General features: G+C 34.3%; 1 protein-coding gene and 1 non-coding gene across 4 annotated transcripts; both read right to left on the reverse strand.

Annotated features, from left to right (window-relative positions):
• Positions 1–4444: 4444 nt before the first annotated feature.
• On the reverse strand, positions 4445–4600 carry LOC118348826. Its single transcript, XR_004801833.1, has one exon. It is a non-coding gene; the product is annotated as a 5.8S ribosomal RNA (ribosomal RNA).
• Positions 4601–5814: 1214 nt separating this feature from the next.
• Positions 5815–10718, reverse strand: LOC108981563 (TMV resistance protein N-like). 3 transcript variants are annotated; one of them, XM_018952784.2, is made up of 5 exons: positions 10134–10718; positions 8350–9322; positions 7942–8223; positions 6760–7842; positions 5815–6488 (listed from the first exon to the last, which is right to left on the reverse strand). In XM_018952784.2, exons 1-5 carry the CDS (start codon positions 10622–10624, stop codon positions 6000–6002), a joined length of 3318 nt encoding a protein of 1105 aa, XP_018808329.2. In that variant the 5' UTR covers positions 10625–10718; the 3' UTR covers positions 5815–5999. The 3 variants fall into 3 exon arrangements, with proteins under 3 accessions (XP_018808329.2, XP_018808328.2, XP_018808327.2); XM_018952783.2 differs by having other exon boundaries at positions 8350–9460; XM_018952782.2 differs by having other exon boundaries at positions 8350–9463.
• Positions 10719–18052: the final 7334 nt, after the last annotated feature.

Genomic DNA, 18052 nt, shown 5'->3' on the forward strand with positions numbered 1-18052 from the left:
GATTTAGAACTAAATTCACATGAGAGGCTTTTGCAGGATCTCCTTTGCTGAATTCATTCAAATACACTGCTCCAGCATTAATAAAAATAGAACTCAAATCTTTTAAAACCCTTCCAGCAATTATTTGAGTCAAGCATTTCTCATTTGATGGAAGAAGCTTTTCCGAGAATTGATTCTTCCTATTTGATGGAAGCTTTTATGTTCTTCACTATTTGATGGAAGCTTTTCTGTTCTGTTCTTCACTATTTGATGGAAGCTTTTCCGAGAATTGATTCTTCCTTCATTTTTTCAGATCAATTAATGAGAAATAAAAAAATAAAACATATAAGTTCTAAAGCTTATAAAATTAAAGTTAATGAGCCTGACCCTAGATTCATTGGAAAATTAAATTGTTTAAGCAAAAACTTAACCTTTCCGTTGAGAAGTAACAAAAAGAACAGGGTCTTTCTCCTGGTAATATTGGATTGCACTTAGTTGATATTGTTTGATCATAAACATAGTTTGGCAAATTATTGACTTGATTTACAAAACTCCTGGTAAAATTATAAAATTATTGTTCTTAAATTGCAACTTTTATTACTCATTTAAGTGGCTTCCGTTAGTACTTAATCGTGTTGGCATTGTCCATTTTATGAACTTGAGATGATATTATAAGCGTCCTTATCTTCACCAAGTAGGGTAAAAAAAACACTATAATTTGATCGTACGTTTAACATTTAAATTTTGAACCGAAATAGATAACTTATCTTTCTATTTTCTATCCTCCAGTGCTTTTAGAGGACCAAAAATTACTATCCAACTATGTGAACTAAATATGCTCAAGGAATATGTACTTTAAAGTTTAAAGGGTACTAAAACAGAGCCATAAATAACATAATTTAGAGTAAAAAGACAAGTTACCATGTCTTAAAAAAATCTCAGTTGGAAGCAAGTCTGGAGAAGAAACAGTTTTTTTTTCCTTGTAATAATTAAAAAAAAAACAATTGATACTAGCTCATTTATGTTTCCATTGTGCGTATACGCTACTAAACTATGAGATCAAGGTCAATGAGCCCGTGAATATCTTGCATCAAGAAATTAATCAATAAATACCAAAATTATGCGTAGGAAGAAATAGTACTGCAACATTTATAAGAGCAATATCAAGGAACATGTTTGGCCTCAACGTCTTAGAAGATCAAACCCATGAGAATTGGATATCCTCCAAGATTGTGGGAGCCATCTGCCAAGTGGAGATCAGCACCCAAAGATGGAGAGCTTCTACAAGGGTTACCACAATCTTCTTTTGCCCATCTTTGAAAAAAAATGTGGAGCAAAAAACCAAAAGTAATTCCAAGTTACCCACTGAGTTGATATAATCCTTGCCATGCATAACCTAGTATGGGAAGTTTTTTTTATTAGTATGAGAGGATAAATCCCTAGACTTCAGCAATGGTCTACCCTCATCAGCAGGAAAACACAATATTATTGGTGATCTTCGATCGTTTGACAAAATACGGGCATCTTATCACACTAAATTACTGAAGGAAACCTTGCTAAAATAAATAAATTAAATAGCAAGATTAACAATCTTAAGCCTTAAACATTGTGCAAAAACTTATCTCGCATTGATGGATGTGGGTTGCAAACAGAGCAAGGGAGAGAGGGAGGGCCTCGGGCTGTCGGGCCAGGCTTGGAGGAGAAGGGGGCTTCGACGGAGAACTGGCGATGACGTCGATGTGTGGGTGTGGCGAATGGCGCCCCTAATGGTGGCGACATAGAGAAATCTAAGAGAGAGAGAGAGAGAGGGGTGACAATAGATTCGGGGAGGCAAGAGATCGGTGGCGGGCTGGGGAGAAGGAGGGGGTGGCTGTCGAGGTGAGGTTGTGGGAATGTTGATGCCAGATTCACGCGGCGAAGGGTTGTGCTCGAGAAGGAAGAGTTGGGGAGAGAGAAGGGGAGGAAGGGGGGAGAGGAGGGGGGCAAACGACTGGAGCGAAATGAAGGGAAACAAGCGGGCAATTCAATTTTTATTAATTTTTTGCGGCATCTTAGTATCACCACAAATAACACAAAACTCGCTGAAAATTATAAAAGTCATTAGCAACGAATAAAACATCGCTCGAAATATTCAATTGCGGCGACTAAAGGTTGCTGGAAAAAATTTTGTACAATTTTCATACATTTTGCAAAATTCTAATCACTAAATAGTTTTTGCGACGATCTTAAAATTGCTGGAAATAACCTATTTTCTTGGAATATGCGGCGTTTTTAGTAGTCGTCGAAAATAAAACACGGTTTCAAAAATAAATTTTATTTGCGTAGATATTAACTCGTTGCAAATGCTCCATAAGTCGCCAAAAAAGTGAAACTGCTATTCTTGACGATTTAACAAATTGTTTGAATTGCTCATTTCCGACGACTAAAGATTTGTCGTAAATAGTTATCTACAATTTTTCATAAAGTTTTTGTAAAAGGATATTTCCAACGCTTTTTATTCGTCGCTAATAAACATTAAGTCGCCAGAAATGTATCTATTGTGGCAATTGTTTCCGGCGCCAATGACTTGTCGCAAAAGTCCAAAAAGTCACCGCAAAGAAGTGAACAGTAATTTCAGCCTCAACATTTCAAATACATTGTGTTGGATTTCAGTGGTGAGACAAAAATCATAGGAAATAGGGGTTAATTGCAGCGATTTTTTTTTGCGACGATGATAAAATTGCTGGAAAATGCCTATTTTCTTGTAGTGTCCTTTGCTGAATTCAGTAAAATACACTGCTCCAACATTAATAAAATTAGAACTCAAATCTTTTGAAACCCTTTCAGCAATTATTCGAGTAGACATTTCTCATTTGATGGAAGCTTTTCCGAGAATTGATTCTTCCTACATTTTTGCAGATCAATTAATGAGAAATAAAAAAAAAAACATATCAGTTCTAAAGCTTATAAAATTAAAGCTAATGAGCTTGGCTCTAGATTCATTTGAAAATTAAATTTTTTATGCAAAAACTTATCCTTTCCGTTGAGAAGTAACCAAAAGAACAGGGCCGGCTTTCTTCTAGTAATACTGGATTGCACTTAGTTGATAAAGCTTGATCATAAACATAGTTTGACAGATTATTGACTCGATTTATAAAACTTCGGAGATAGCTTTGACGGTGGATATCCGGACTCCTTGATACACAGTCTACTATTGTATGGACAATCCCAATCAATTCTTGCTCGTATACGACACGGATTCCACACATTACCACCTCCATATTTTGATCGTTGGTTCCAAATGAAGCTTGGATCTTGCTTCGTTGATTCAACTTATCAGTGAAAAAGACACGAGGTATGTGGAACAGAAAAAGTCTACTTGGCCCAGCAACGATTGTGTTTGGGGTGGGGGGGAAGACCAAAAAACATAATTCGAGATCATCATCATATGCATCCAAATGACCAAAGATGTTGTGGGAAACACCTATCTGGTTGCGATAACATAACTAACATATATAGAAAATCCCACACACCCCTTGTCATCATATAAATTCGGAGGCATGTCGACACTAACTACAAGCCCCATACCATGAAGTGCGAACCATAGTGGGGATGCACTTAGCGGAAAAACATACTTGTGCTTGTTGCTTTGTGCATAGTTTACCTGTAAAATATAGGGATATATATCACGTTTGGAGAGAGAGAGAGAGAGAGAGAGCTCATAGCATTTGAGAAGCAAGGATTCAAGTAGTGTTTTCAGATGAATGGTCGAGCCACTATTAATGCAGCCTGGTTCCTCGACATAACAACTACTTTAATTCTTTGAGTTGCATTCTAATATTTCATTTGAGGTAAAACCTTTATGCAATAGATTGGACCACTAGATTCTATTTCACCAACATTCTTTGGCGTAATCAGGTTTAGAAAGGAAAACTGGAACCACCTGGATACCTACTTCGTGGAGAGTGTTAAGGACTTTTGGATTAATGGTTAGGTCTTTAACAAATGATATCAGAGCCGGTTGTGGGCTTCCATACTGTCTTGCCTAACTGACTGGGCTTGCGGAGTGGCCGGCTTTGGATCTAGTGGGACGGGCCATGTTGCCCCAGCCTGATGAAAGCTTCCCATAGTGCTCGACCAACGTGGGCATTGGTCTTGAAGAGTGGGGGTATGTTATGGTCCAACATTACTTAGGAGTCAAATGGTATGTGTACATATAAGCTTGAGGGCACCTCCACCTAACAAGCCTGTTTTCTAGGATGTGAATCAGTGGGTCGCAGGAACGACGCAATAGGGTCGAGGAGCACCTTCACAGCGACGGGCAACACACGACGGGTCACGAGGGTTTCTCAACCACCGATTGTCGTGGCGCTCGTCGCCTAGGACTCACTTTTAGGCTAACCGCGAGCAGAAGCACACGGGAGGCCAATGTCTTCCCCGCACCCCACACATCATAAGAAGTGTTTGGGGTTGGGGCAACGATGCGTGACACCCAGGCAGACGTGCCCTCGGCCGAATGGCTTCGGGCGCAACTTGCGTTCAAAGACTCGATGATTCGCGGGATTCTGCAATTCACACCAAGTATCGCATTTCGCTACGTTCTTCATCGATGCGAGAGCCGAGATATCCGTTGCCGAGAGTCGTTATGTATCATGGTAAAGATGTCACCAACAACGCGCACACCGTTTCCGGGGCGCCCGTGGTTACTCCTTGTTTAAGTTCCTTGGCGCAGACCGCGCCGGGGTTCATTGTTCGATCGGGAAGGGAACGAGAAGATTGACCAACCACACACGAGGAGCGGTGGGCATATCTCAACGTGCCCTCCCAACCGTTTTTTGGGAGGGGGCATTACACCCCCACCCAGAAGGTTATTACATGTTCACAGGTCGTTCTGCTGGGCAGGTATCGACAATGATCCTTCCGCAGGTTCACCTACGGAAACCTTGTTACGACTTCTCCTTCCTCTAAATGATAAGGTTCAGTGGACTTCTCGCGACGTTGCCGGCAGCGAACCGCCCACATCGCCTCGATCCGAACACTTCACCGGACCATTCAATCGGTAGGAGCGACGGGCGGTGTGTACAAAGGGCAGGGACGTAGTCAACGCGAGCTGATGACTCGCGCTTACTAGGAATTCCTCGTTGAAGACCAACAATTGCAATGATCTATCCCCATCACGATGAAATTTCAAAGATTACCCGGGCCTGTCGGCCAAGGCTATAAACTCGTTGAATACATCAGTGTAGCGCGCGTGCGGCCCAGAACATCTAAGGGCATCACAGACCTGTTATTGCCTCAAACTTCCATATATGAACAGATAACAAAAAGCTCTGAAATTTGAAATGCCCATTTCCATTGCAAATTTTGAGTCATTTTCTGAGCATTAGCATTGGATTATGCGAATGCATAATTTGCATAATATAACATGATTTTGCATTTGGTTATTCCACTCAAAACTTATTCCCACGTTAGATTATCCATCTATTAGTCAAAAAATAATAAAATATTATAAATTTAATAATATTTTTTTCAATTTGTTTTTCAATTAATTTTTTTTCTAAATTAAAAGGTATATGGAAATACATTAATACAAGTGTAGAGCAATATTTTTGGAGTGCAGCAAATACATTCTAAATATTTAATACAACACCATTAAAAAAGCACATTTGTCAATTACATTTTTACCTAAAAAAGTACCATTTAATTTCTTTTTGTTTCCACCTCATATCCCCCCTCCAAATAAAAAAATAATAAAAAATTCTAAATCTAAAAGATTGAACCCAACATTAAAAGGCAAAAAAAAAATAAAAAAAAAACTTTGAAAAGAAATAAATAGTGCAGAAGAAAAGTAAAGGATATAGCAAGTATCTGAAAATATGTTTTAATCAATTTGGTCTAATTACAGTGATCAACAAATATCATAACCACCAATCATAAATTACTGTAGCTAAAGTCATATCCTTTTGAAATTGTATAATTCAATGTAAATTATTTATGAATTCTACTAGCCAAACTCCTAATTGAATTTGTATTCGTAAAATTCAATGAGGATGCAATACAACTGTATCGATAAACTCTTGGACATTTTGCTCGTGTACTAGTTGAGCCCCACACTTTTCCACCTTCATGAATGGATTGCCAATCGTAATTGAAACCTCAATGTAATTCCATTTATCCACATGCTTTAACTTTTTGTCAAACCAGATGCGCTCTACATATATAAAATGTGCAGCTAGTGTATCAATAGTACTGAAGAATTTCTGGAGTGTATTGAACTTTAGGAGGGCTTTGAGAGGACCTTCATCGGTAACAAAATGAAACACAAGCTCCTCAGAATCAAACCTCGTAAAATGTGTTGACTCCCAACTTTCAAGGTCATTGATTTCAAAGACAAAATATAGAGCATATCCGAACCACTTTCTACTATCATCCAAATCAGGATGCAACCCGATTGTAATCGAGGAATCCTTACTCTGATTCTGGAACCACATTGGAATTCCTGCCCCTCTGGCTGCAACATCGATGTGTGCCTATGAAAAGCAGAAATCTAACTTTTATGGTTCAACTAACTAGCTAGGTATATTAATATGACATTTTGTCAAGTTAAACCATTCAATATCCATTATTTCAGTCCAAATTACTGTTCTTAAATTGCAACTTTTAATACTGTTCTTAAAAAGCACTGTAATTTGACTGTACATTTAATATTTAAAAGCCTCTATATGATATTTGACAAAGGATTGGAGCAATTTGAAATAAAGTTAAAAATTTGATGGTGCAAGAGAGAAGAAACTAACATACCTTAATGGTTCTTTCTTTCAATAGGTCGCGTTGTCCATCTTTCAATTGACGTGGCTTACGGAACCAGTTTAGAGTAGCTAATCTAGTTTCATCGAATACCCATGCATGAAGTTTATTAGAACGTGTTTCCAATGAGATACAATCTAGAGCATCAACGTATGCTGTTCTTGACGGAAGTTCTGGCAATGATTGAAGCTGGCTACAGCGTCTCAAGGAAATAATAACAAGCTTCGAAAGTTGAGAGATGCTTTCAGGTAAGAGCGTGAAATCATTTCCACTTAGATTTAAAGCTAGCAGTGATGATAATTCACTTAGGTCACAGGGAATTGCTCCATCTTTTAAATGGCAATTACTCAAATCTAATTTCATCAAGCTGCATAAAGCACTTGACAACGAAGTACGCAACACAAAACCAATGTCGGGGTTCCCCCAAAACCAACTTACTAATCGTTTGAGAAACGACTTAGGTGGCAGACCTGAACATCCTTGGAAGGACAGCAATCTAAGATTTTGTAGACATGTAATGGAGGATGGAAATTGCCTTATAGCGGTTTCACTTAAATCGAGCTCCTCCAGATGTTCAAAATTCCCTAGTCCCATGGGCATTTCCTCAACTTGTGAACAACCAGAGAGAGCGAGAGTTTTAAGAGATGCCAAACCACAAATAGCACTCGGAAGACTCAAGAGTCTTTTGCAGCCTCTCAAACTCAAATAAGTAAGGCCAGTTAAATGCCCAATTGATGATGGAAGTTCTTCTAATGCAATCCCATCCAAATCAAGTTGCCTCAAACTATTCATATTTCCCACCATTTCTGGAAACTTCCATAGTCTCGTACAGCCAGAAAGAATCAAAATTTCTAGGGAATCCCAGCTAATGTTACAGGGAAGGCTAGTAAGAGATGTGCAACCTTTCAAATTCAGAAGAATAAGGCATTTTAGGGCTCCAACCGATGAGTGGAGATTACGCAATTTTGTACAACCATGAAGAATCAGCCGCTTAAGATTTGGGGCATTAGTGAAGTCTGGGGTCTCTACCAAGTACTGAGAGTCACTAAGGTCAACGTGCTCTAGCTTGTATAAACTCTGGGATACAACAATACATATGGGAATTAACTTTGATGCATACATTAATTTATTAGTTTTTCAGAAAGAAAAGAACACTTGTATAATCAAAAATCTTACCTTAGTTCCCTGCCACAGTTGCTGAATGTGGCTGCAACGCATATTGAGTTCAACGAGTTTATCAGGTGGGAAACCCATTGGCAAAGATTTTAATGGATATCCATGCCACTCCATAACCCGCAACTCTGTAGAAAGATAACTAAGGCCTTGAGAAAGGTGCATGTTACCTATGATCTTGAGCAATCTTAAGTTCTTCATCTCCAAGAAGATGCCAGATTTCAAGTTTAGTTCTTCTTGTGGAGGAGGAGAGTTTAGGACTATGCCTTGAATTCTTTTTGTTCCCTAGTAACCAATTTAGAGGAAAGATCAATTAGAGTAGTGTAGTGAATGACAGTCATGATCAAGACTTCGTTGGAGCGCATCAATATATACAATTCTATAGTTAGTTTATTAATACTGTACACTTACACTGTTACTCTTCAGCACTCGCAGGATATCCACATCATGCCACAACCGACTTCGTCGGCCAGGATCTTCAGGAGATTCACGTCGAACAATTTCCCGACCCATATGTTGGAGTAGATCATGCATCCACAATTTCCTCCCCGACATGGTTATAAGACACTTACTGATTAGAACTTCTATGCCGATGTTTGGGTGGTAATCACAACTTTCTAATATACTCTTCACACGATAAATATCCTTCCCATTGTAGAAACATGCAATATCTAGAAAAATGTTTTGCTCTTTTTCCGTCAGTCCATCAAAACTTATTTTAAGTGTGTCCATGATTTTTCTATCAGGGTTTTCTTTTAGTGATCTACTCACAGCAGATTCCCAAAAATCTACACTTCTCTGAAACAAGAATGAACCCAGTACTTCAAGAGCTAAAGGATGGCCTTTAGCATAATGTATAATCTGCTTGGAATGCTCCACAAAACCTTCTAGAGGGAGGTCTTTCTTGAAGGCTTTCCAACTAAAGAATTGGAGAGCTTCATCATCATCCAATCCTTTAGCCCTATATATTTCATCTTCAGCCAATCCACGTTCTATCAACAGATGCTTATCTCTTGTTGTTATAATGATTACACTCCCTCCACCAAACCAATTGCGCTCAATTGCTAATGCTTCTAATTGTTGGGTTTGATCCACATCATCCACAACAACAAGAACCCTTCTATGACGTAGTCTCTGTCTAATTTTGTTTTTTCCTCTGTCGACATCCTTTACGTCGCTACTCATATCCTTGAAGAGATCGGAAAGAAGTTGTTTTTGTAAATCAACTAGACCGCCATTTCCTCCACTTCTTTCTCTAACATCGGCAATAAAGCTACTAACTGATTGAAATTGACTAGAAATTTTGTCATAAACAGCACGTGCAAGTGTGGTCTTCCCAATACCACCCATCCCCCAGATACCTAGAAAGCGAACTTTATCCCGCCTATTATTTAAATATAAATTCATCAATTTCTCTAGGCGAGAGTTTATTCCAACAAGCTTCTTGGAAACAGTCGAGAATGTAGAATTTAATTTAGCAAGTATCTCTCCTACAATCTCTTCAATAACTGTTGACTCATCTCTGCTAAAATTAAGACAATTGAAATTAATGAAGTTAAGCCAACTAATTATTTTAGGAAAATACTTTAGACACAAAGAGATTATACAAAATTAAACTCACGAACTGATGTAGCTTGATATGGTACGTTAAATTGTAAAGATATTTTTGTTATAAAATAGATCTAACGGATCGCATTAAGCCACATCAATTTATGGGTTTAATTTTGTATAATCTCTTTGTATATGTTGCAGTTTTCTTATTTTAATATATATATGTATATATATTTATATAAGTGGCCGCTCAAAGATAACACATTTCTATCATAATTAAACCCAACAAGCTCGAATATAATTATTAGCATCCAGCCATGGCCATGATATCCCCAGCACACAAATTGTGAATTTTCCAAGGAAAACCCGTTTTGCGCGCTTCATCAATACTTCAAGTTCATACCGGCCACAAGCTATCTCAAGCTAGAGAGAGATTAATATGGTTATCATAATAAAAAAGATATAATAAGTTAGCTGTTCAAATGAAATGTTTTTTATGTACTTATAATTAATATAAAATACATTATATAAAAACAAAATTTGGAAATTTAAAGGTAGTTGATCATATATATATAGTACTGGAACCAAAACATAATTATTTTCCGAAAGCAGGTTTCTGAAGATCTAGAACGTAAAATATTTACCTATGGCGTAAATCCCATCCGGAGATATTGCTCACTTTGCTCAAAGCAGATTTCCATGTTTGCAGATCATCTCCGACAATCCTGGGATCGTTTTCATGTTTAACAAAAGCTTTTGCAAAAGTACCTTTCTGATTTCTCACGTCAAAGGGATCCACTTGATAGAAAATTGGCAAAAGTATCAACCCCTTCTTTTCCATGCATTCAACAATCTTGGCGAGTTCAGTTAAGCACCACCTCGAAAAAGCGTAGCATGGAGAGAGAACGACGACCGCATGCATGGAGTTTTCAATTGCATTCAAGAGTTCTAGAGATATATATCTTCCCCTCTCCAGTTCTTTATCGTCCATAAAGGTGGAAAGGCTTCTTTGTTCCAAAGCTTTATACAGATGAGCGGTAAATCTCTGGCGGGTGTCCCTGCCATGGAAACTGAGGAAAACATCCCATTCATGCGAAGAAGCAGAAGGGGATGTTTGTGTGGTGAGAGACGCCATTGATTGGAAATTTACATAGCCATGTTTGCAGATTTGGTTAACGACAATAGGTCTTACTCTCCCATGACCTGATCTTGTGCAATGTATATGCACCTGGAAGATATATATAAAGTGATTAATTTCTATTCAGGTGACTATAAATTAAATAAAGTTGAGTTTAGATTGACCACGACCTCCCAAATTAATTAGAAATTCGGAAGCAAGAAAACGAATTTTGCGCGTATGATCTTTTGTACGTGATGAGTTGTTCATTTATTATGATGGTGATGCTACACCTACACCACATGGGAAGGCCATCGAAATTCTTCACCGAATGTTCAAATTTCCTTTTCAAACATTTTTTTTTAAGGAAAATACTACTATATCCACTCATTTTGACACTTTTATTTGACTGTTGATAAATACTACAACACCATCATTTATTATGATGGTGATGCTACACCTACACCACATGAGTTGTACGCGATATGTCCAATTGTCAAAATGTGACGGCATAGTAATCGCACATTTTTTAAAATTCTTTAGACATTTAAAAAAAATCACAAACTTATGAAAAAATATTTTTTTAAATATTAAATGAAGAGTAATGCTACATACAGTTGTAGAATGTGTAAATATCGTGCAATTATTTTGAAAAAGAGTGAGATCTACTATTAAAAAATTAATTTATTTTCATGTGGATCTTATATTTATTTATTTTTTTCAAAACGATTATACTCACAATTACAAGTATCATTTCTCTTAAATAAATAAAAAACAATTCGGTAAAAAAAAGTTTGTGGATATCTTCAGTGGGAGTAGACTCCAATGGCTATCTTCTCCCGTCCAAAAAGGTCATCAACTCCCATTTATATAAGAGTAATGCTATCAATAGACATAGGCCGCAATCTGTATCACTAACTATCACGTAAATTTATATATTTCATTGTCTATTTTTAATTTTTGTAGTCTTTATTATTTGATATTATAAATGTATGTACAGGTATTATACCGACACCCCAAACCACCATATAGGCTTCAGACCGCTTCATCAAAACCCGAGACACCTCTATGAGTCCGGAATCAATTCTGCTGTATACAACCGCCAGTGTGAAACCGGCGCGAAACCGGATGATGTGTTACTGCCACGTCAATTGATTTAAATAATTAAAAAAAAAAAAAGAAAAAAAAAATCTCATTCTCTAAACCAAGGACAGTCTAAGAGGTCCACTACTCAGTAGAAAGAGGGAAAAAAAAATGATATAGCTCTGCTTTTGTAATTTCTTGAAAAATATCCCTTTTCTTTTCGTTGATTTTCGTCTTCGTTCCATGTTGCTTTTGCATTTCTGGCTTTGCCAAACCAGCAAAGCGTCAATAGTTATCCAAGCTTCAAGCTTGTAATTGTTGGCAATGGTGGAACCGGTAAATTTCCTTTAGTGTATTATTTCCTTCAAGATCTGACTGGTTGCCGTAATATAGTCTCTTTTATCTAGGGTTTTATTCCCTTTCTTTGCCATTTTCATTATATAATTCTCAATTGAAAACACTCCAAAGAACAAATCTTTATGGTAGAACAAAAATTAAAAGCAACCTCGTATATAATAACTCAAAAGTTCTTTAGGTTTAAATTTTATTCTTCGTCATTTCCATCTCGTGCAGTTGGGTTTGTATGTGATAATACGACGAGATGATATTAAATGATTTGAATTGATTTATTAACAGTAATATTTTGTAAATTTTATTAAGATTTATTTAAATATAAATAGATTAATATATATGTATAAATATATAATGTAAATTAAGATGGATGTAATTTTTTAATTAGAAGTTAAAAAAGATTAAATCTCATTACTAATTAATTTGAAATAAATTAAGATATTTAATTTTTAATTAAAAGATAAAAAAATAAATTTCATCAATAATTTGATATGAATTGAAATCACTCAACCAACTAAATATAATCTAAACAATTAAATTTCATTATTTAACTTATATTTTAACAATGAGTCCAATTAGAGTCACAGGATTTCTATCGACGTAAAATGTATTTTTAATTTTGTGTTTTTTTAAACATTTTTTAATTGTTTTAAATATTTTTAAAAAATATAAACTCATTTAAAAATATTTTCTTAACAAAAAAATTAAAAAATAAAATAAAAATGGGTAACTTTTATCGTGATGCATTTCTGTTGTGACAGGATTGTGCCTATTGAAGTCTACGTTCCCAGTTGCCCTCGGCCTAGTTTGAACAAAAGAATTGGGAAGTTCAAGAAAAGTCTGTATGTCTTTCCAGAAATGGAAGACCAGACTAAAAATTGCCTATTATAATTTTATTTTTCCACAGTTCTTTTCTTTTACGTTCATGCTTGAAAGAACAATACGGACCAATGGTACGCATGGATGTTTTAGGCCGGTTTGAATATCGGACACGCACATTCTTGTATATAACGGTACAAGAAAAATATATATTTGTGTTGAGTTATTTATAATAAAAATAAAATAATTTTAATAAAAAATAATTAATAAAACATAAATATATATATATATATATTTTTTGTAATGATAGACACGTAGATCCGGTTCATGTTAAGGTGTTGAACATTGGATCTACAAGATGTGAGACCTTAAAGTTGTGTTAGATTTTTAAATTTAAATTCATCCAAACTCAAAACCTTCTTATATATGACATCTATAATTTTTTTTAACTTAAAATATCTTTATATGTAGGATCTATAACCTTTTTTAATTTTCATAAAAAGTATTAAACTCATCATAATATTCAAATATATTTTAAATTCAATTTAGATAATTTTACATAACTGTTTTTATTATTTAATTTATTATTATTTATAAAAAATTCAATTTAATTGAGTTCTAGATTCAAACACAGCCTTAACGATCAATTCATCGACATCCAAGGATGCTTGTGTTGCAGTGCCTGTTGCTTGAAAAGGTCCAAAACGCGGTAAATTGACTTTCAGACTCGAAATAGCAAAGAAAAAAAACCCGGTTTAAAAAAATGTGAAAAATTAGTTTAAAAATATTTTTAATATATTTTTTTTAAAAAACGAAAATATATGTATTTTAAATTACAAATAATAAAAAAATTTGCTTATATGGTAAAATACAAAGAAAAAAAAAATAAGGAGTAAACGAAATATTAATAATAAAAAATATTTTACAGGATAAACGGTACCTATTACATATGAGTTACTGTAGTTAATTATATTTCATAATTATTTTTATATAATCTATAGAACTCCTTTTTAAAATAATTTGTTTTTTATATGATACATAGGAAAAAACTGTTTTGCGCCTCAATATTACTGTTCTAGTTGACTGCTTAGGAATTTTTTTTTTTAATTTTTATTTAGTAATTAAAAAAATGATTTTAAATTTATTAATGAATTTTTTTATTTTTTAAAAAATATTAAAAAATTATGAATAGAGAAAATTGCAAAACCCATTTTCGATAAAAGTCACCGCACTAATACAAAAGTCATTGTGTGCTCGAGAATATCTAGCGAAGTCCCATCCATCACGCCTATCAACGAAGCAGTGATGGGGCCAACTCTTTCACGTAAAATCACTTTGGCTGCGTAATCACGACGAGAGTAATATTAGGTACAGTGTTTAAATAAAGATTATAATATAAATTTAAATTATTTTAATTTTAAAATTATAAAATTATATTTTTTAAAATAATATTTTTTTTATTTAATAATATATCTACACATACAGACTTCACTTGAAGATTATAAATAAAATTTCTCATATATTAAATGATTGAGTAATGCTACAACTTTCGAAGTTTATTTTGAAAAAAAATTCTGAACGTTATATTTTAATTTTTTATATATATTTTTAATTATATTAAATATATTTAAAAAAAATAAAAAAATTATAATATCATTAAAAAATATTTTCTTAATTATTAAAAAAAAAAAAATATTTGGGACATTTATTCAAGATCCAAATTGGGATCTCAAAACATTTCTATAAATGATTTGAATTGATTTATTAACAGTAATATTTTGTAAATTTTATTAAAATATATTTAAATATAAATAGATTGATATATATGTATAAATATATAATATAAATTAAGATGGAGTTAATTTTTTAATTAAAAATTAAAAAAGAATAAATTTTATCAATGATTAATTTAAAATAAATTAAAAAATTTAATTTTTAACTAAAAAATAAAAAAATAAATTCTATCAATAATTTGATATGGATTGAAACCACTCAACCAATTAAATATATCCTAAACAGTTAAATTTCATTATTTAACTTATATTTTAACAATGAGTCAAACTAGACGGCCTAGTTTGAACAAAAGTCTGCATGTCGACCAAACATTATTCCCGTGGAGCCCAGGAAATGGAAGACTAGACTAAAAATTGCCTATGATAATTTTCTCTTTCCAGACTTCTTTTGCGGCCACGGCACGGAGCTCTTGCTCATGCTTGAAATTGAAAGTACAATACGGACCAATCGTTAGTTTGAACAAAAGTTAATGTCTTTTCAAAATTATGGCAAGTTTTGCCGACCAAACATTATTCCCGAGGAGGCCTGGTAATGGAAGACTAGACTAAAAATTGCCTATGATAATTTTCTTTTTCCACTAAAACCACTTTGGTTGCGTAAAGACGACGAGATGATATTTCAAAGCAGCAAATTGAAACACTAATTTCAATATGTTTTTACAAGTTTCTTTTCCTCTTGACAGGTAATTGTAATAAGCACATGCAATATTGAGGCAAGTAGTGAAACATATATCAAGTAGTAAAATTCCAAAGCAGCAAATTGAAACACTAATTTCAATATGTTTTTACAAGTTTCTTTTCCTCTTGGCAGGTAATTGTAATAAGCACATGCAATAGTGAGGCAAGTACCAAAAACAGATCAAAGTCAGCAACTGTTTTGGGCTGACTAATTAATATACATGTACCAAAAACAGTTCTTGAGTTAGCACAGAAATCCACTAAAATCCAGCAAGTATCTGTCATTTTTATAGGCTTTGAAAACAAGCTATGTATGATGAATTTCCATGCTTTGAAAACAAAATGCCATGCTTTGAAAACATGCAACATTACTTTGATGAATTTCCCAAAGTTGAAACAGTCCAATTTCTCGGCATGTATGATGTTCCTACATTGTCAAATACTCGTTTGAGTTCATATGTACAGATCACTCACAGAATACCAATCAACATTTTTCAATAACCAACAACATTGCACACATCAATAAAACCCTCATAAATCTCCACAAATCACGGCTAACTAAACATCCCCCAAATTCTTATAAAAAAAATATATACATCCGCAAGAAAATTTTGTATAAATTGCACACTCCACAAAACAGATTAAAATTACCTAAACCTGGACGTGAGGATCGATTGCTTTCACGAGCGTGCCACACGGTCAGTGTGCAAAATTGCCTCCAAGTCTGGAATTGTTAAACCCACAAATTTAATCATGTGAAAGTAAAGAAATTTGAGTGTGTGTGTGCATTTGTCCAATCGAGGGTGTGAGACCCCGTGAGTAAAACAGAGAGTGAGTGACTTACCACCAGCGGAAACTTCCAGTGAGGAGAAGATGAAGAAGACCTGCTAACCACTTCGGGAGTTTCGGGAGAAGGCGGAAAAGGGCGAAGAAGAGAACTCAACAAGGGAGTTTTGGGAGAAACAAAGAAAAGGGTGAAGAAGAGGAGAGAAAGAAAAGGGCGGAAGAGAAGGTTCGGGAGAAAGAAAGAGAAGGGCGACGCAGAATGGAAGAGAAGGGGTTTCGGGAGAAAGAAAGAAAAGAAAGAAAAATGGGGGTTTCGGGAAGAAAGTGAAAATCGAAGAAGAAAGGAGAGAAGGAGTTCGGGAGAAAGAAAGAAAAGAAAGAAAAATGGGGGTTTCGGGAAGAAGGAGAAAATCGAAGAAGAAAGGAGAGAAGAAGTTCGGGAGAAAAAAAAAATAAAGAGGAAATCGGTTTCAAGAAGAAGACAGAAGGCCGAAGAAGAAAGGAAGAGATGAGTTTTGGGAGAGAAAAAGAAAAGAAAGAAGAAATGGTGGTTTCGGGAAGAGACATACAAAAACCGAGGGAAAGAGTTTCGCGGGAGCAAAACAAATGATAAAATAAACGTTTGATCCGTGTGCAGTAACTCGCCAAACTTGGCGAGGGGTGAAGAGTTACTGTAGATAAAATGTTAAACTTTTGCAGTTTAGCTAGGCCAATGTAGATTATTTTTTCTATATTTACTTTTAATTTAGACTTGCATCGGCAAATGGCTAGTCCATTGCCAATGCTCTAAGAAGTGTTTGCAGTTTGATTCAAAGTCAAATTGGTTCATATGGTTTTCAATTGATCTTTTTACTCAGTAATTGTAAGAATGATTGAATCAGTCTTTTTTGTTTGAATAATGATAAGGTTACTACCCTATTATTACTTATTTATTATTTAAATTGTATTTGATTTTTTTTAATTTTTAATTTTACTTAATGATTAAAGAAGTGAATATTAATAAAATTATATATATTTTTTAATTTTTTCTTAATGATTAATGATGATAAAAAAATACTTAAAAGAAAAAAATAAAAAAATTTGAAATGTGCTTGGATAATAAGTGGGTAGTAGATGGGTTACTATCCTATCACTACCCTTTTTGTTTTTGTTCAGCATAGTTCTGTCAGTAAACCATTAAAATGACACATCAGTGTATAAGATTGTTCGACATGTGTCACTTTTTTTTTTCCTAATCTCGACATGTGTCACTTGACGCACTATATATGCTGCATTCTTATGTACATACATATATATTAAAAAAAAAAAAAAACTTGTATAAAGAGTTAAGAAAAATCGTTTTTTAAAAAAAAGAAAAAAAACAAAGCCTTGGTGTTGGCCAATAAGGTCAGTTCAAGTGACGTGCCTGAATCTTGTCCGCTAATGTACTATATACCTTGTAATTTTTCATATGATAAGAATAAAAATAGATAATGAATATACCTTACAGTACTTGTAGTGTCTATTTCATCCATGTGGCTTCCTTCTCAACTAATTTATGGGTGAAATATATATGTATAACAAAAAATAGTTTCAAAAATATTACTTGTACAATATTATTTCTTTTGCGGGATCCTCAAGGTTTTGACATGAAGTTGTTAAATTTTTAAGACATTTGGTGATTAACATTGTATCAGAGTGGTAATTTTAATTTTCGAGTTTAATCTTGATTCATATAGTCCAAACAAATTCAATAAATGTAGTTTATATATAGATAAAAAATAATAACAAGAGATGTAAAAATCATATATCTAATCGTTTCGAGTGATTCGCATGTCAAATATTTACCTTTAACCACATTATTTGCTACAACCTATGAGAACTAAAGACTTTTCTTTTGGTAAAAATTATATCAGAAAAAGTTTGCACCTAATATCCTTTTATGATGACATGCATT

Source organism: Juglans regia, chromosome 6, assembly GCF_001411555.2.
Source record: "Juglans regia cultivar Chandler chromosome 6, Walnut 2.0, whole genome shotgun sequence".
Classification (NCBI taxonomy): Eukaryota; Viridiplantae; Streptophyta; class Magnoliopsida; order Fagales; family Juglandaceae; genus Juglans; species Juglans regia.